General features: G+C 41.7%; 1 protein-coding gene across 9 annotated transcripts in view; it reads left to right on the forward strand.

Annotated features, from left to right (window-relative positions):
- abcc8 (ATP binding cassette subfamily C member 8) overlaps positions 1-20,157 on the forward strand; it is a 64,899-nt gene that overhangs the window by 8,624 nt on the left and 36,118 nt on the right. For 7 of the 9 annotated variants that reach the window (XM_088997254.1, XM_088997250.1, XM_088997251.1 and 4 more), the window contains 7 exons: positions 6,226-6,367; positions 6,761-6,882; positions 8,253-8,419; positions 10,083-10,325; positions 14,561-14,749; positions 18,759-18,923; positions 19,006-19,161. In XM_088997254.1, coding sequence (XP_088853380.1) covers positions 6,226-6,367; positions 6,761-6,882; positions 8,253-8,419; positions 10,083-10,325; positions 14,561-14,749; positions 18,759-18,923; positions 19,006-19,161 — 1,184 coding nt within the window. The remainder of the gene's footprint in view (positions 1-6,225; positions 6,368-6,760; positions 6,883-8,252; positions 8,420-10,082; positions 10,326-14,560; positions 14,750-18,758; positions 18,924-19,005; positions 19,162-20,157) is intronic. The other 2 variants (XM_088997252.1, XM_088997253.1) reach the window with 2 other exon arrangements.

Here is a 20,157-nt window from a genome sequence, read left to right on the forward strand (position 1 = left end):
CTGGAATGTCTTGGCTGACTTGACGAACCACTGTATGAACAACATCCTCCCAGTGGTTTCTCAGTTTGCCTGAACCTCCACATGGGGTTAAGTTTCGAACCAGAACACGATCACCGGGCAACAGGGTAGAATACTTTAGTTTACTGTCATATAGTCTCTTACTCCTGGCAGCAGCTTTGTTGTTATTTTCTTGCGTGATCGCATACGCTTCCTCCATGCCCTGTTTCCACTTCTTCACATAGTCCTTCTGGTTGGTTTCACCCTGGTTAGAGTCTGGATTCAAACTAAACAACATATCAACTGGCAAACGTGGTGAACGTCCATAAAGTAAGTAAAAAGGTGAGAACCCTGTCACCTCACTTTTGGTACAGTTGTAAGCATAAACGAGTTTGTTTAGTGAGTCTTTCCAGTTACTCTTTTGTTTCTCTGTCAGTGTCTTTAACATCTGGATCAGTGTTCGATTAAATCGTTCAACCTGTCCATTTCCCTGTGGATGGTAGGGGGTTGTCCTTGAACCCGCAACCCCACAATATTCCTTCAGTTGAGCAAAAAGTTGATTTTCAAATTCACCACCCTGATCATGGTGAATTCGAAGGGGGAACCCAAACTTTAAAGCATAGTCATTAAAGATTTTGTTTGCCGCTGTTTTGCCAGATTTGGACGTCGTAGCATAAACTTGAGCGAAACGTGTAAAATGGTCTACTAGCACAAGCACGTATTCATAACCACCCTTACATTTGTCGAGATGCAAAAAGTCAACGGAGACAAGTTCAAAAGGCTGAGTAGTCACAATATTAGTGAGAGGGGCTCTGGTCTCACGGTTGGGCTTTTTGTGTTTTAGGCACACACACTCTCTCAGTACTCTATTTCTTTTTGCATAAAGGGCCAGTAAAAACGATCCCTTACAAGGGAAAGAGTCCTTTCTACACCATGTTGGCCCATTTCATCATGCAGCTCTTTTAACACTGTCACCTTGTGTTTTTCAGGAAGCAGTAGTTGGGTTCTGTTTGCCGTTTTTCTGTACAAAACACCTCTGTCATTAAAGTGTAGCTTGTCCCATTCCCTCACAAGACAAACAACTTGAGGACAATGCTTTCTTAGTTCAGTACCTAGCGGTTTCGTCTCCGCCAGTTTGTATCTAATAATATGTCCTATAATGGGGTCAGTCTCTTGATCTAGCTTGATCCGTCCAACAGTCAATGGGGCTATCGGTGTGTTTAGTGACACCTCGGCACACGTAGCTGAGATTCCCATAGACCAAGCTGCACTAGACTCGTTCTGTTGGTCAACCGCTTGTACGGCAGCACTCACAGCGTCATATGACATTTCTTTTGTACATCCTTCCATATATGTTACCATATCAAGGGGCATCCTAGATCAACTGTCTGCATCAACATTTTCCTTACCGGGACGATATTTAACAGTAAAATTAAAATCAGAAAGTTCTGCGACCCACCTGCACCCAGTTGCATTTAACTTAGCAGTCGACAGTACATAAGTGAGTGGATTATTGTCACTATACACAGTGAAGAATGGTGCATAGTACAAATAATCACGAAACTTGTCTGTGATCGCCCACTTAAGCGCCAAAAATTCCAACTTGCCCGAGTGTAAGTTATAATTCTTCTCAGCTGCAGTAAATGTCCGAGAGCCATAGGCTATCACGCGAAGTTTGCCATTTTGTCTTTGGTACAACACAGCGCCTAAACCCCGGTTAGAGGCATCTGTATGCAAAATGAAAGGATGCGCGAAGTCAGGAAAACCTAAAACTGGTGGTTGAACTAAACAGTCTATTAGCTGCTCTAACACTGACTGATGCTCATCACTCCACTCAATACGTGTGTTGGAAGACACACTGTTATTTCTCACTTTCCATTTTTGTCTTTGATGCTGATGAGTCTCAACATTCAGAGGGGCTTTAAGCAAAGCATACAAGGGACTAGCGATACAAGAGAAATCTTTGATGTATTGCCTATAATAGCTTAATAGTCCCAAAATGGCTCGAAGCTCACCGACAGTGCCTGGCTGCTTGTTTTTCAGGGCACGCACTGCTGCTGTATCTGCCGGGTCCATTCGGCTCCCCTCAGCAGAGACAATCCTGCCGAGGTACCTCACTTCCGGCTTGAAGAGGTCACACTTTCGGGCTTTGAGTTTTATTCCATTTTCCCTGAGACGTCGCAACACTCGTCTGACGTCCTCAACGTGGTTGTCAAATGTCCCGCTGAAAACAAGAATGTCATCAAGATAGGGGACACATATTTCGTCCCGTAACCCCTCCAGACATTGTTCCATACACCGCTGGAACGCTGCTGGTGCATTCATGAGTCCAAACGGAATTCGAATCCATTCATAAAGGCCCCAAGGGGTCACGAAGGCAGTCAGGTGTCGGCTCCCTTTGGACATGAACCCCTGGTGGTATGCTTTGCCTTGGTCCAGCAGCGAGAAGATGGTGTTACCCCCAAGGCTATCCACCACGTCCTGTACCCGTGGGATGGGGTGCCGGTCAGGGTGTGTTTTCCGGTTCAGCTCTCTGTAATCAATACATAAGCGCAGTGTACCATCTTTTTTCCTGACACAGACGACAGGGGATGAGTAGGAGGAAGTGGACTTTTCCACCCACCCCTGCGCTATCAAGTCCTGTAAATAATCTTTCACCTCTCTGTACATTGGCTTTGGGACAGACATATATGTCTTTGAAACGGGCTCAGTGTCTTTCAACAAAATGTCCATTTGTAGGTTTTCCACACACCCTATGTCGTCGTCCGATTTTGAAAATGATGCCGATTCCTCTCTCAACATCTGCTGAACGGTCTTTCTTTTATCTTCGTCCAAATGAGAAAGGTCAATTGGGGGGTCCCACTGCTCACTGAGAGCGATGGTGGTATTCTGGACATGGACCTCATTGACAACCGCTGAAGGAAGGTCCCTTTTAAATATGTTAGCTGGGTAGACAGACCCTACTGACTGCACTGTACCAATAATAGCCTTTACTGGAAACCTAATATCATGATTAGTAGGGTTCTGGACACTAACAACTATCCTAGGGATGGAACCTGCCTTTACTGAGACCAACGAGTCACAAAGCTCGAGGCCATCTGGCCACTGTGGGTTTTCACTTGGCTCAAAAACCAATGTAACATCTTCCTTAAAGGGCTTAGCCTGTACTTTGCATGGAATAATAAGTGAGCTATGCCTGGCTATAGTGAATCTCTCATTTGTTGTTTTTACACGGTACTCATGTGCTTGTCCCAGACTAACTGCTTTTATGAAAGTGGCAGCTTTATTGCGCTTAAGGTGGGGAAAAGCTAGTCTAACCGATTTCAAGAGCTTTTCTGTATCCCCTGTTTGTGACTCATTAGAGAGGCTATCTAACACAAGACGCTCAATGACATTAAACCCTATGATAGGACACTGTTGCTGGTCACCTTTTAGTACTAATACTGGTACAAGTAGCCCTGGATCATTAGCACCAAGTTTAAATGGTATCTCAAGCCATCCTACATAAGGCATATCCGTTCCATTAGCTGCCACAATATTGAGAGTGTTATCAGGGTCAATAAGTTCATTCACATTTTTCAATGACACGTCAGGTAAGTTTGTTTGTTTCCATAACTCATCTACAGCACACACCTGGGACCCCGAGTCCCAGAGTGCTTCAACCCTTTTGTTACCCAAAAAGCACCGAATAAGACATTTCTTTCCCACTAACTCCCTGACCGAAGGTAATTTGCCACACAGTTTCTTATCTGTACGCTCGACAAATGACTGCTTATGTCTCTTCTGAACGGGGCCACATGTGTGGGGCTTACATTCCATTTTCATAGCACCACTGTAATACTGGGACCTATCTGTCTCTGTGGTCACACCATGTCCCACTGGGGTAACCCTTTCTAGTTTAAAGCATGGTTCCTAGCTGAGTTCTGTGCTTTGCAGCCTGCTCTGAAATGTTCACTACTTCCACATTTAAAACAGTGCTGACAATATTCTTCACCTGTCTGAGTACAAGAATAACACCTGGGCTGAGGGCGACGGGGCATGTAGTACTGCTGAGGGGCGAACCGCTGCTGGAACTGTGCTGCCCCCCTCATCGGCCTGGGGCCTGGTGCTGGGTGGTACTGCTGAAGAGCTGATGGGGAGTGCTGGGTGTAGTAGTGCCTGGCTGGTGGATCTACCTGATATTGTGAAGGTGGAATGAAGGCGACCTGTTCAGGGTAATTGTCAGGCAGGCGTTCAGGTCCTCCGCTGGTGGGCTTAGAAGTGGCTGTTGGTTTCTGAATAGTCTCTTTGATCTGGGACACTTCTGCACGCAGCTCTTTTAACAGCATCATCTCTGACCTCATCTCTTTGATCTCTGAAAGGAGTTCATTCGGCACAGTAACAGTATTCTGCTTTAAGACTGTCTTCTTCCCAATCGGGACTGGTGTGTCATCTAACTGGACAGTGTTCAGCGTTGTCACCCGTGCAGCAGCATTTTTCTTTTTTTCCTGTCGCTCTTTTTCATTTGCACATGCCATGTTTAATTTTTCTAACAGTACTTCATCTGATGTGGTGGTTAGCAGGAGGAAAGGTTGCATGTCACTCTTTACATTGTCACTCTGTAACCCCGTCAGAACTGTGTGCAGGAATAAACTCTGGACCAACGTGGGATCATACTTCATCCCTGATTCGGCTTCTTGAGATGCAAAAAGGATCCTTTGACGAAGATCCATTGCACGCAGTAGAAATTTCTGTGGGGACTCTTTATTAGTCTGCACTTCCGATGAGAGCTGCTTGTACAACTCAGTGGCTCCTCTCTCTTGATAGTGAGATCGGAGAATCCTTCGTAAAGAAGTTAGGGTAAGATTTTCTTTCCCTTCGAGGTAGCTTCTCAACTGCAGACCTGGTGTTATGGCACGAACCACTGCATCGATGATCTCATCCCCCTGGTAGCCTTTACTGAGCCCACTTTCTATCTGTCTGACCAAATTAGGAAATGTGAGTTTATCTTTTTGTCCGAGTTCCCCTATTTGTCCAGATATTTTGAAATCTTTGCGCCAGGGGGCAGTGTCTGGGGGCACTATGCTTCTCTTTCGCACTGCATCCCGACCTTTTTCACTTGGTTTGGCTATTCCTAGTTCAAAATCTTTTATACTTTCAATCAAGTCCTTTACACGTAGCAAATCTGACATTCCTCCATCTTCTAGCTCTAATTCAGCTCTTTCAATGTAGGTTGACACAATATTAATTAGTTGGCCTCGAGTCTTTCCTGTAAGTTGCTCTCTTTCCAGTCCAGATATTTGGATTTCAGCACATAACTCTGACAACTGTCGAAAATTCAGTCCAAATAACTTGCCTTTGATGTCCAACTGTAATTCCTCCAACGCCATTTTCGAGAGGGTAGACGCAGTTCAGCTGGCCGGATTCACTTCAAAGTCTTCCAGTGCCCTCTAGTGGTGGCTGTACGCACAGAGATGCAACTAGAGCACATGTAGAAACAAACCAGTAAACGGCGACGCCACTCCGACTGGGTTGATTGGGGATATTCGGCGCGAGCTTCTACCCACGGCGAGTAGACAACACTCGAACGCAAATATCCCAGCGGTGCCTCCAAAATGTTGCGCTCTCCACTATAGTAAGGGAGATACGGTGTTGTGGGATCCAGAAAAAACCACAAGACAAGCAATGTGATACGTCTTGATTCAACAGTGGTTTACTTCGAATGCCCCGATCTAATGCAAACGTATGTTTACAACAATTTCCGGTCCAACGATCTAAATCGGTCCGACCCGAAACACTAACCGAAGCAGGCGTTCCATGTTTAAATAAACATTTTTGATATATATCATTTGTAAACCAATAGAACTACGCGAATGTAACCAAAATAGGAAATACGATAATTTACAAAATGTCTGCACCTTCTATTTCTAAGGCTGATTTCACCCTGACCATTTTGACACACAGTGATGCAGCACAGCTCGCTCACAATGCAGTCGGAGTGGAATGATAGTCTCAAGGATCGACAAAAGTCACCTCTCGATGATCATTGTTATGATCCAAAATGTTACTCGTTGAGTATTTAGAAGAAAAATTACCTTTATGAGCTGTATCTAATATTGCAGGGTCACAATGTTCTTTTACTTTGGAACACTGCTGCTGAATGCACTGAGATAGAAATATATCATGTAAAAATCCGTTTTTAATTTGTCCAGTTTCCATAACTTGTTTTTTCCTCATTTCCTGTGTGAGGTTGGGGAAGTCAAAGCTCAAAGGTCCACATCCATCACAGCACCTGGCTTCACTTCCCAGGTCATAATCTGCGCTGGCTTCTCACCTTTGTGCTGCTCTTTATCCTGGTCTGTGAGATTGCAGAGGGCATTGTCTCTGATGGGTAAGTTGATCTCTGTACTGTCTCTTCTTGAGGACTTCTTCATATCCGGGGGTTGTAAGAAGACATGTGATGGCTTGTAAAATACTAAAATACTTGGTCTTAAATTAACCATTTTGTTAAGTGCTTTGTTACAGCTTCAGTTGTTGTGAATGTGCTATATAAATCAGGATAATTGTTTTGTATCATATTTTGCATTGTTTATAGAAACATAAGCACTCTTCACCTGCTTGACATTTGACTGGTTAAATAAAAAAATGTCAGTAGTGTCATTTGGCGTTATAGATCCACATTTTTAGATTAAAACCAAGCCCAAAGAAATGGAAATGAGACATAAACTTGACCCACCGTTTGTTTATTTTTAATTCTGTCTCCTCCCGATTGCTCTACTTGTAGGTTCAGCCAATCTCTCCATCTTCACCTATATATGCCGGCAGGTCTTGCCTTTATGGCTGGGATCACCTCGATTGTCTACTATCATAACATCGAGACCTCCAACTTTCCCAAACTGCTACTAGGTAAAGCCATTATGCACCTCCAGCACACTTTAACCTTGCTTCGTCAGTCTCTGTGGCTTACTCTATCATTCTATGGGGTTTGAATCAGTCATGAGCTCCAAAACCAGGATTTAAAACAAATCATATGTTACCATTTTGACCTTTTCATGGAAATGATCAACCACCACAATGTAAGCCTCTACATGCGTCATGGTGATCAGATTCTAAAAATGAGGCGAGTGATTTAGTAATGCATCTCCAACTGAACAGTTCATTGCCCCGAGCTGAGACAGTATCGGGAAAGAAAACAATATATTCATGTCCACGGTGCTCCGAGCAGACATCAATAATCTTTTTTCATTAAACAAATGAGCCTGTGTTGCCTGATTGTTTTTTGTATTCCCAACACAGATATTGATGTGAGCGAGTCTGCTAATAACCGCACAGAAAAGATACAAGATACTGAAAGAAAGAACAAAATTAACGCAGTACAGCATTAAATAAACAGCGTTACGCTCTCATTCCTTCATTTGCTTGCTCCATCTATCCATCTGTCCATCTAGCGACCCATCCATCCATCCATCCATCCATCCATCCATCCATCCATCCATCCATCCATCCATCCATCCATCCATCCATCCATCCATCCATCCATCCATCCATCCATCCATCCATCCATCCATCCATCCATCCATCCATTTGTTTATTTGTGTATTTGTTTATTTGTTTATTAGCTGCCCTCAGATAATATGTAAAATTCTTAACGAGGGACTCCAGTCAGACCACTGCCATTCCAGATGGCCTCTTTATTTTTCTTTGTTATACTGTATGATATTATACTGAATACAGAGAGGTGATTCGATTGTATGTAAAATGACTGGATATAAAAAATATAAATGGCCATGAATCCAATTTCCATAGTGTGGTCAGGTGTTAGCCTCCCATTCTTTTCTGGATCCAGGGCCACGCTACCATCAACCCACCTAAAATATTTACAGGTTACTAACCTGAAAGCTTCTGCTCTAAAATAAAACATACTTGTATAAATATCATTTAAGATGACCAAAGTGTGGTTATCTGACCCAAATAGAGGAGAGAGTGTGCTGTGCTGCTAGCGTGCGTAAAAAAAAATCATCTTGGGTAAAAATGTACTTGCTTTACTCTTGCCTTGTAACTCTCACTCACATGCACATCAGACTGATTCGCACAGGAATATTATATTATTCTGTACTGTGTCTGTGTTTGTTTGTATGTATAGCCCAGAAAGTTAAGCAAAGACAAGACAGGACAAATACACTAAGCCAAGTCACCTCTGATCAAGAAAGTAAAAAAATGGTGTGATGTCTCAAATAATGGATGTCTGATCCCTTATCCACGTGACATGTCCTCAGCCCTCCTGATCTACTGGGTTCTCGCCTTCATCATGAAAACCATCAAGTTTGCCAAATACACTGAGCATGGAATCGGCGCCAGGCAGCTACGTTATTGCATCACATGCGTGTTGGTGCTACTTTATGGACTCCTGCTGGCTGTGGAGATCAATGTCATCCTGGGCAGAGTGAGTGTGTTCCCGCTTACTGTAATGATGAATGTGTGCAGGTATGTGTATCAGATTGTTTTCTGTTTGTTTTTGTTTTTTATTTACCGAAATGTGGAATGAGAGACCAAAAATGACCCCACATTGTTTGACATTTGTCATATTTTAAAGACAGTAATTAAGTTCAACTGAGATTTTTGGTCACTTTTCCTCCTCCTGACAATGTGTTACTCCCTGTGCTGCATACACCTCATCTGCTGATTCTGTTTCCTCTTGGTAAGCGGCTGCGAAAGCAATGCTCCGATCATGTTTTGCACACGATGAAGCACAATGCCCTCAAATAATACAACAGGCGTAAAGAGTACACTTGCTAAAAGTACATCCAAATCATCAACTGTCATGGCTCAGAGGATTTCCAATACATGGTTAAACTAGGAGTGAATACATTTGATTTTACACCTCCTCAAAGTTTTAAAATGGAAAAAAAATGTGGGTTATTTTTTTCAGGTTATGTTTCATTTATAAAATGTTCCAGATACCCACGCCAATCACATTTCAAGCCAATCGATATAAGACAGCGCCAGCAAATGTGATAGGCTATGATTGCTGTGGATGCCAGGCCTCATTTTCAGACTCAAAAAATGTGCCGTGCCAGTCAGAGTGTGGATGAGAACTCGTCAACTGAAGTAAAACCATCTGAATCCAACAGAAAATTAGAGTCTGTAATAGGCTGTGACACTTTGGACATGATCCATAGTGGGATGAGAAGTTTTTGCCACTTTTCTCCATGGCTACCCAGCGAGCTCAGTTAACTTCAGATTAGTTGAGGATAAGTCTAAGTCAGTCCTTTTGTCGTGTTGCATTACAGAGAATCCTGTCTTGTGGCGGTTCACATGTTGGCGCTCCACCACACAGTACATGCTTTTGGAGGATAATGTAAGCCTTTCAGACGTGATTCATTTGAGTCTACTGTGCGTACAGACATACTTCAAAGTCAGTGACGTGCAGTCAGGGGAGGCAGGTGAGGCTGTGTCTCACCTGTCATCATGGAAATATCAAATGAAAAAAATAATTTTAAACAGTTATATTTATTTAGTGATTTGTACTGTAAAAATCACGTGAGCTATGTACGAGTGTTAGTAACTTGGATAATACAAAGCAAACTAGTTTACGAATATAATGTGACTACATGATATACAGTTTTATTCCAACATAAAGTTCTTTTCCATTTAACTTCACCATTTTTGTTTTGTTTTCAAAATCGCTGAATTCAAATACTAAGGAGAGGGCGGCCCGGTAGTCGAGTGTTTAGCACACCGGCTTCACAGTGCAGACATCGCCGGTTCGCGTCCCGGTTCGCGTCCCGGTCCGCCTCCCGGTCCGGCCTCCCTGTGTTCAGTTTGTATGTTCTCCCCGGACCCACGTGGGTTTTCTCCGGGTCCTCCGGTTTCCTCCCACACTCCAAAAAACATGCATGGCAGGCAGATTGACCACCCCAAATTGTCCCTACGTGTGAGAGTTACTGTTGTACATTGTACTCCCTCCCTCCCAGAGTGATCATCTTCAATGGAAATTTAATCAGCCGCTTAGAACCCTTATGCACATTTCCAAGTGGATGATCAAGTTGAGTCACTGGGCCAACTATGAGCCTGTGAAACTAACCGGTTGTGTCCATGTCTTGCAGCGATACATGTGTTTCGCCAACCCGACAGAAGTGAAGCCCCCTGAGGACCTTCAAGATCTGGGCGTCCGTTTTCTGCAGCCTTTTGTCAACCTGCTGTCCAAAGCCACCTACTGGTGGATGAACACCTTCATTACCTCAGCTCACAGGCGACCAATTGACCTCAAAGTCATCGGGAAGCTGCCCATCGCCATGAGGGCCCTCACCAACTACATGAAGCTCCGCAACGCCTTTGAAGCCCAGAAGGTGTGTGTTCCGCTGTTTAATGTTTCATAATATTTAATTCACGGGAGATATTACCGTATTTTTCGGTGTATAAGGTGCACCCAAAAGCCTTGATTTTCTTCACGCGATGACCCTGCGCCTTACACGCAGGTGTGCCTTATATGTGAAGTAATATTGAGTCACAACAGGTCTCGCAACTACTGTCAGCAGCTACCGACTCCATTTTCCTCCGTAGCAGAAGTAGTGCGTAACTCAAGTCTCTACTGTCATGCCTTATAATGTGGTGTGTGTCACGGTTTGCAAGGTGGTGATGGCGGTTGTGGATCCCAAAAAGCAGGCAGGAGGGAGCAGGAGGTTGTGTTTGACAAATTGTATTCAAATAAAGTCAGCAGGAACAAAATCTAAAACATCAAAATCATCTGAACAGAAAAAATACAAAGTATCAAAAGAAAACCAAGAGTAAAAGTCTGCCAAGGTGGAACAAACACAAGCACAGCATACAATGCATACACAATGCATTGTGTATGCATTGTACACAGCCAAGGTGAAACAAACACAAGCACAGCAAGTTAAACTGTCAGCTTCATCGTCATATCTCTGACAATGACAAATGCTAAATGAGTTCATTTGCATGTTATTTCATCAGACAGTGTGTTATTTCCATCCATTTAAAAAAAGAGTGAGGTTTATCTGTCTGACAACCAGTTTCGGGTGCACCCCACCCAATGCTCGTGGATAGCTGGGAAAGGCTCAAGAATGCCCGCAACCCTCATGACTAATAACGGTTTGGATGGATGGATGGATAAATCAAGTTTAAACATCTATCTGTGTCTCTTATGAAGCATGTGGCATCTTTGTCAGGGTCAGAATTTTCCAGTGTTTGAAAGGTCACCGACATTTGTCATGGCTAAACGTGTGTCCACTGTAAACAGTCTCACTTCCTGCTGTTAGAGAAGGACGATAAAATGATCCTGGTGGGGGGTTGGATACTCGTCATCGAGAAGGCGCCGGGTCATTCCCATTCTACTGTGAACAAGGCGACATGTTGACCTTTGTGTATGTGACAGAGCTTCACTTTATGGGAAGCCAGATCGCTGTATGTTAATATGCACTGAAATGGCAAGACCGAGGCATGTTCTGTTTTCTCAGAGAGCTGGTTAGAGCAACTTCCAGTAGATGAGAACACACACAAGCAGTGCATTGAACATTTCCTGGGAGAGCTTAATCCAACAGTTTCGCTGTGACAGTCCAGATGTTTTCCTATGATCATTGCCGACTGCCTCATTCAGCCAAGCTGTTGTGTTGCTGGACGTCACAGAGTGCACAAAGTATAAACAAATTCTCAAAGAAGAGCATTCAGTAGCGTCTGGAGTTCCACCAAGACTTTCAACAAAAGTGAAATTCTCAGAGAACTTTGTGTTCTTACATATTTGATAAGAAGAGAATTTAACTGTGTTCTGAAACAAGGTGTTGAATTTTCCCAGTTTTATATTGTCAAGTGGTGGTAGACAGTAAAATCATCTGGATTTAGATAGACTTTAAACTCATTCACTGCCAGACGATGTGGAATTATGTGTCCACTCCAGTGCCAGGGTTTTTGTCATTTTCACTCAAATTCCAAGACCCACAGAATATTGAGTTTTAGGACTACATAAACATTCAATGCAGCGTTAGAAACCTTCGCCTCTCTTTTCATGAGAAAACATGTTTATGTCGAGTTTACTTGGTAATCGTAATCTGCATTGAAAGTGGGGGCGGCTGTACAAAATGCAAATGCTGCCCCCTCATGGGAGGGAAAAAACATTGCCACAGGTCTGACCAGCGCTTTATTGGCACCCCAGCGCAAGCAAAGACAAAACCCTGACAAATTCGGGAATGACGCACCACGTCATGATATTAAATTCACGAATAAATTTGGGAATGGCAGTAAATGAGTTAAGATGTATAGTCTACTCAAAATATGTAGTTGTATAATTTTCAACAGATTATTTTGTTACAGACACCCTTCTGATGAAGGGGGAAGTATACGCCGAAACATGTCAGATAATTGAACACCTAAAAAACACTGTATGTAAGAAAATAATCTGTTGAAAATTAGATATCAAGTAGACAAAATGAACTTAATAGAACTACAGTAAAGTCTCGTTATATCGATATCGGATATTTCGATAGTCCCGGTTATATCGATACTATTTCTATGCATGCACGGAGAAAATTACATGCAAACAGGGTCGGATATATCGATAGTCCCGGTTATATCGATATTTTTTCGGACTCCCTTGAATATCGATATAACGAGACTTTACTGTATATGTAGCTGTAGTTGGAGCAATGTTCCCTCTAATTTTTCATGTGTCTGAGGAGACACACAAGCTCCCTGAGCACACTGAGGACCACTGTGAGCAACATCAGATGTGTACGCTGTGGCCTCTCTCTCTCTCTCTCTCTCTCTCTCTCTCTCTCTCTCTCTCTCTCTCTCTCTCTCTCTCTCTCTCTCTCTCTCTCTCTCTCTCTCTCTCTCTCTCTCTCTTATAAAAAATAATATAAAAATATATATTATATATAAATATATATATATAATATATATATATATATATATATATATATATATATATATATATATATATATATATATATATATATATATATATATATAAAATTGGTCGAATTAACTAGATTATATCAGTTCTAAAATTAGCAATGCGTTTCTGTCTTATTTTGTGTGCTGCATAGATGTTCTTGTGCGCTGAGTATGTGCAAGCGGTGCACGATTGCGCACAAGCACAGTTTACAGGGAACATTGAGTTGTAGCATAAAATGAAAAACAATGTAAGCACATGCAGAACAAGAAAGACTGAGAGCAGATTTGAACCCCAAACTTTGTACCGTGAGGCAGAAATGCAAACCGCAATTTCCTCTGTGCTGACGGCCAACGGTTACCAGTAGTACTACTGCACAATTGCAAATCCAATACCTCGATGAGCTTTCACATGAAAGGGAATTACTTCATGGAAATTAGTTCAACTGATAGAAAAAAAGGAGTGTCAGCAACTCACGGTCACCAAAAACCTAATACCTCGCCATACGCTTTTCAGATGCAATACACTGCCGTGAGAAATAATGACATGTCATCCAAAGAGTTCACTTCTTCCTTGATGCTCAACCGCCGCATCGCCATGATGGGTTGTCTCTTTTGTGGGTTGTCCCACGTGGCCCCTGCTAAACCCTTAATCAGCGTGTCCCACGATGCAGCAGCAACAGGAAGAAGTGTGGAAATTCAGATGACTATGACCTTATTTGAAAGCACTCTGTTGGTTGGGCAGATGGGATTTTGCATTGCTTCAGCATCTATAATGGACCTCATCTTTCTGTAGTAGCAGCAGTTTCTTTTTTACTACAAAATTGTTTGTGCAATGCTAATGACCAGTCAAGTGTGTAGAAGGAGCCAGGATAACAGGGATAGAATACACATTATACATACGCTCCCGACCTTATGAACAAGATACATTCCGAGCGGTCGTTCATCAGGTGAATTTGTTCAGAAGTTGTTTCAGTGATTTATTTTGTATGGAATGTATATTTACAGGACAACCGACGTCACTTGTTTTTTAACTGACACCAGAAAAACGTTTTATAGCATCTAAAATACCCAAAACACGCAGTATGATATTTTTAGTCAAATGCAAAACACCAATAAAAATGACAAAGTGTCCAAAATCTGCAAAAACATTGAGCTGAAAGTCCCGCCCCCAGTTTGTGACGTCACGCCAAGACGTCTTGCATTGCTTGTGAATCAAAACAATGGCTTCAGATTCGGAGAATATGCTTTCTTGTTACACATCCAGTTATGTGTATTGAAGCTGAAGTGTACTTTGTTTTTACTCGTCTGGCTCATTTACAGGGTCGTTTATCTGTTTCAAATGACGGCCAGTATCATCCAATCAAAATTGCGCTTTCCGCCAACTGCAGCCCCAACAGAGAATGAAGAGAAAAAAGTGCAAGCGAGCTCGGCCGGAAAAAGGCGTGCAATACAAAATCTAATTTACAGCATCTCTGTCCAAATTTTTCGATATACAATATCCGTAAAAATGTTCGAATGTTCCGTTTTTTTCGTAACTTGAATGTTTGTAACCTCGAGAGTGTCTGTATTATATTTTTTGCGGAGCTGTTTTAATGTTATACATTCATGTTTTCCACGAGAACAGTGACTCTAATTCTAATCCCTCACAATTTTTTTCATCCATCCTTCCCATTAGAAACCTCAGGGCACGGCGCCACAGGGACCCAAGTGGATCTGGCAGGCCCTGTGCAAAGCTTTTGGGAGACCTCTCATCCTCAGCATCACATTCCGCTTCATGGCTGACCTGCTGGGCTTTGTCGGTCCGCTCTGTATCTCTGGCATCGTCCATCACATCAGCAAAGACAACCGAACCATCCAGCAACCGGTGAGAGCCTATGAGGCACCATATGCAATGGAGACTTGTTAACTCATTCAACTTTATTGATATTGATTGATAGAGCACTTGAGAAACAACCACAGCCATATACAAAATACCACGAGTAAGGTAAAAGTCAGACATGTAAAACAAAGGCATTTGAAGTGATGGAATTATCAACATAAAAACATAAACACATAGCTCAAGAATGCTGAGTCTTATCTTGGGTAGAAAGCCAAATGAAAAGTGGATTGAAAGACGAGATTTAACGATGGACAGTGAGGGGGTTTGCTTAACATTTTACGAATGGCAACAGAAATCCTCGACCCCTTTTTGTCCTCTCCTTAGTTCTCGGTACCCTCAGGAGCATCTAGACCACTGAGCTAAACCACCGAGCAGATGTGTAGAGGTGGAGAGGCAATAAATAAAGAACAAAAACAGTGTGTCCATAGATTGCTGTCGAATTCCTGAGTGTGAGTAAACAAACGATAATCAAGAAAAAATATTTTCTCTCATATTGGAGAAATTCTGATTTCACAGCAGCAAAGTGATGAAAGGAAGAGAAAAGGAAAAAGAATACGTACAAAAACAAAATATATAAGCTGCTGTAAAGGAAGGCACTCTCATGCCTTGAAGTCAAAATAAAATAACAACACAAAACAAAAGACACAGACAGTCATTGAATCTTAAGCATTTTTCTGGATCCTCTTTGTTATCTGAAACAGATATAGATGAAAGAGGAAAGGTTCAAAGTATCCTTTTCACCTGTGGATCAAGGAGGCCATCGTGAAAATGTGCACACAGCTGCTATAAGATAAGTTTTTGAAGCAAACACAAAGCGGATCCATTGACGAAAAGAGATTGTCTCATCTCCTGTTCCACATAATCCGCTTCAATTCCAAGTTGCGACTCACAGTTTCACATACACATCGGCGCTTTCATTTTATAATTTATAATGAAAGGGCTTTTTAGTTTCATTCGAACTTTCCTGTGTAGTGTGGCTCGAATTTGCTCTCTGTGGATATTGTAATGATTAGGAGTCAACCTGGAATTAATTGTAAGAATTTCTTTCTCAAGGAGAATGAACAGTTTAACAGATTGACACATTTGTATGTCAAACTTGTTTGTTTTTTGTTGATGTCCAAAATTACACTAACCATTTTTGTTGGTTCCCCATAAACTTTGATTTTTTTGATCATAGTTTTGTGTGATTGTTTGTTCAGTCTCGATACAGCATGAACGTATAGACATATTGCATGTCATGTAGAATTAACACTTCCGTCATAAACTTGAAACCAAAAACATCTGCGCCTACCTGATTAAAGTATTTTTAATGATCCAACATTTGGGGCAAGCAATAAAGAAACGTTGTAACTGTTCACCATTTGTACGTGACGAGATCTGTTTCTTGCCCGCATTCATGGTTGAACATAAAAAAAAAAAAATCAATCGTTCAGAGCACATCCGAACATTGAGTGACGTAGCACCTGCCTGACCGATTCTCTTTCTTTGATATCAGACATACCAGTTTGGGTGGAGCATTGATTTTGGAGCATTAGTGACTGTCAAATATTTCTGAGATTTATTGCTGCTGGGGCTGTTTCAATTCTGAGGATTTCACAAAATGCAGCTCATCACATCACAGAGACTCTGGCATTCGCCTGTGAGATCATCTCTCTCATTCGGAAGTCAGAAATTCAGCCTCGACTGCAGCGGAACGTTATAAGCTGAAGTGAAAATAGTACAAACCTTTCTGACATCAGTCAAAGTTGCTGTTTTAGAAGAGCCAAAATAGACTGTTGTGTAATACGTCCAATTTGAGCATTTTTTAGTTAGATTTTTCAACCAATAGCTAGGGTACATTGTTTTACTGCTTGTTTATTTATTTGTAAATCACATGTCCTGATTTCCTTCTATAGACCTTTCCCTACAGGGCTATTTTTTTTTGTGTGCAAAAGGAGAGATAATACACCACATCTGTTATTTTTATGGAGGCGGATATTTATTGGAGATGCAGTTGGGGGAAAAAAAAAATCACCTTTGGGAAAAGAGACAGAGCAAAAACTGCAATGAAAATCAAAACAGCGCAGCAATCCCATACGTCAACATAATATTAACTGGATTTTGTCGACCTACAGTGTGTAGTCTGGGAAAACAGTTTTGTGCACCTTATAGTATGGAAAAGAGGTGCACTGAATTACAATTACCGTAAGACAAAGAAGGAACAATACAGGCATCGCTTAGTGCCAGTATGCAGTGCCAATCACCCTTGAATAGAATTTGTGAAAAAAGGAAACAGATCTCAGAATGTACTGTATCTTGCCCCATGCAATTAATTGTTCCTGATATAATTCCATATGTAAATATGTGGACTTCTCTTTTAAAAGATGCGGTTTGGGCGGTTGACTTTGACCACAAAGACGAGTCAAAAACAACTGGAAGATAATGAATGGGTATCAGAATGATGTGAGTGATGGAAGGAAACCTCATTGTGTATAGTGATTCAAAGAAAAATGGTTGGTATCATATTGAAGTAATAAATTATTCATTTGAAATTCATCCCGGGAAAATAAATCTTTCAGGATAATTTATCCAATCTACATTCTCAGGAACAAAGCCTCCCTTTGTCTCAAACATTTGAATAATTTGTGATCGACTAGGCTCTCATTCAGACAGTATCGCTTTCGTCTGACGTTAACAAACACACTATTATCGTTTTCCCTTTAAATCAATGGTGTCAATTTTTTTGGTCGCGGGCCACATTGTAGTTATGGTTTCCTCTCGGGGGCCGTTACGCATTTGGGGAAGCCATAAAAATGGTTAATCCCGTCCACTTCTTAAACAAAGAGTGCACAACAAATGAATGAGTAACTAGTTTTCAAATTCGAAGTAAAAAATATGACTGTGGTTTACATAAGACAATTAGAAATTTTGCTTCGGAATTTAGCAAACATCATAGCACTTGACATGCTTGATTTGCTTTTGCGGGCCAAATAAAATGATGTAGCGGGCCAGATTTTGCCCCGGGCCTTGACTTTGACACCAGTGCTTTAATTTTTTTTTAACCCAGGTTGCATTTCAACTGTGAAATCTTGTGCAATTCTATTGTTTTAGCTGACAGCATAACAGAGTCAGAATCAGAAAACCTTTTTCATTGTCCCACAATGGGGACATTTCCAGTCCGCAGCAGCAATTTGAAAGAAGATGAGGGTGGGGGGGGGGAGGATAGAAAAACAAGATACGTATTGTAAGCATAGTAAAATAAAAATGTCAGCAGACTGAGATCAAAGTCAGCTTTATTGTCAAATATGCTAATATGTATGACATATAGCACAGATGAAATTACTGTTCTCTCCGACCCAGCATGCAAGGCACTTATAATGACTTTAACAAACATAATAAACATGAAAATGCCAATTTGCCGGGAGAGGGGAGCCGCTGCGTGTTCACGCGCCGCCATCATGGTAAAAAAAAAAACAACAACAACAACAAAAATAACAAATATGACAACACAAAGACACAGTCATTCATTCTTCAGGACTTGCTGTACCCTCTTTGTAATGACATGAAAAGCAATCTGTATCCGTTCCACGTGATGCACAACAACATAAAGTGACAAAAGAAAACACAATAACAAGACAAAAACAACAAAAAAAGCAAGGCTCGTGAGAGCACTTGCTGATGGCTGCCTATTCAGGCGTCATCTTGGAAAAAAATGTACAGTAAAGTCTCGTTATATCGATATCGGATATATCGATAGTCCCGGTTATATAGATACTATTTCTATGCACGCACGGAGAAAATTACATGCAAACAGGGTCGGATATATCGATAGTCCCGGTTATATCGATATTTTTTCAGACTCCCTTGAATATCGATATAACGAGACTTTACTGTATGTAAAAATGTAAAAATGATGTATACTGTAAATGTGCAAAACCGTTTCATAAACAAACTGTACATAGTGCAAGTATCAAGAAAGGTATATTGATATTTCTCTCCCACTCTGTCCTTCCAGATGAGGTTGCTCGGGATCTATTTTATTTCATCCAAGGAGTTTCTGGAGAATGCATACGTACTGGCCGTCTTGCTCTTCTTTGCACTGCTCCTGCAAAGAACATTCCTCCAGGCGTCCTACTATGTTGCTATTGAGACTGGCATCAAGCTACGCGGGGCCATACAGGTACACTGCTTCTGAAGCTCACCGTGAAATGGAGTGAATTGAGGAAATAACCTCATCCATCTTGTGGCTGTTATATCCTCAGACCAAAATCTACAACAAGATCATGCGTTTGTGCACATCCAACATGTCCATGGGCGAGCTCACTGTGGCTCAAATTTGCAACCTCGTTGCCGTAGATACCAACCAGCTCATGTGGTTCTTCTTTCTCTGTCCCAACTTGTGGGCTATGCCCATACAGGTAGGAAACATAAGGGTCAATGTCAAGTACTGCATGTACATGTTGGCTTTGTAATTTACAACAGATTATTTTCTTACAGACAGTGGCTTTTTTAGATGTTGAATTACCTTACATGTTTCGGCGTGTACTTCCGCCTTCGTCACAGTGTCACTTCAAACTCTAAAGCCTTCGTCAGAATGACACTCTGACGAAGGCGGAAGTATACGCCGAAACATGTCAGGTATTTGAACACCTAAAAAAACCACTGTCTGTAAGAAAATAATCGGTTGTAAATTAGATAACAAGTAGACAGTACGAACTTAACACAACTATGTAGCACTTGTGTTTCAAAATTTCTGTCAATGTCCTGGTTCCTACTTTCATCCTGATTGCAAGTCCAACACAAAGCGTGAACTCTGAAATTTTGTTCGTTTTGGTATTTTGATAGACTTTGCACAGGAAGAGTTGGATGTCACAGAGCATTTGCACTTTTGTGCACTGTTAGGAGATCATGTCGTTTTTGACCTGCCAATCCTTCCGGCATCCTTCATTTACATGAAAATGATTTCAGACAGAGTGGGGTACGCCAAAAAAAGCAGGCATGAGGGAGGAGCAGGGTGTATTTGACAAATTGTATTAAATAAAGTCGGCAGGAACAAAATCTCAAACAACAAAGTCATCAGAACAAAAAGGTCAAAAGTAGCAAACAAAACCATGAGTAAAACATGACAAGGTGAAACAAAACAACTCTCAACACTGAATGGCCGTGCCGGGAGTCCTTATAACTGCCACTGATTAAAACGACCAACACCTGTGCAGCTGCAGGTGGGGCCCTACAGTGCCACCCATTGGTTGCAAACCGAAATGTGACACGCCTAAATATGATGTGCTTGACATTGCAGAAATACAAACAGACTTACTGAAGTCGATGCATGACATGGCAGGAAAATTGCAAGCTCTCTCCGTGTGGATGATGTTGTCAGCTGTTTTTGTGACGAGGGCAGTTGGACACCACCT

The sequence above is a fragment of the Hippocampus bargibanti genome, linkage group LG05, assembly GCF_051943395.1.
Source record: "Hippocampus bargibanti isolate YZ-2025 linkage group LG05, ASM5194339v1, whole genome shotgun sequence".
Lineage (NCBI taxonomy): Eukaryota > Metazoa > Chordata > Actinopteri > Syngnathiformes > Syngnathidae > Hippocampus > Hippocampus bargibanti.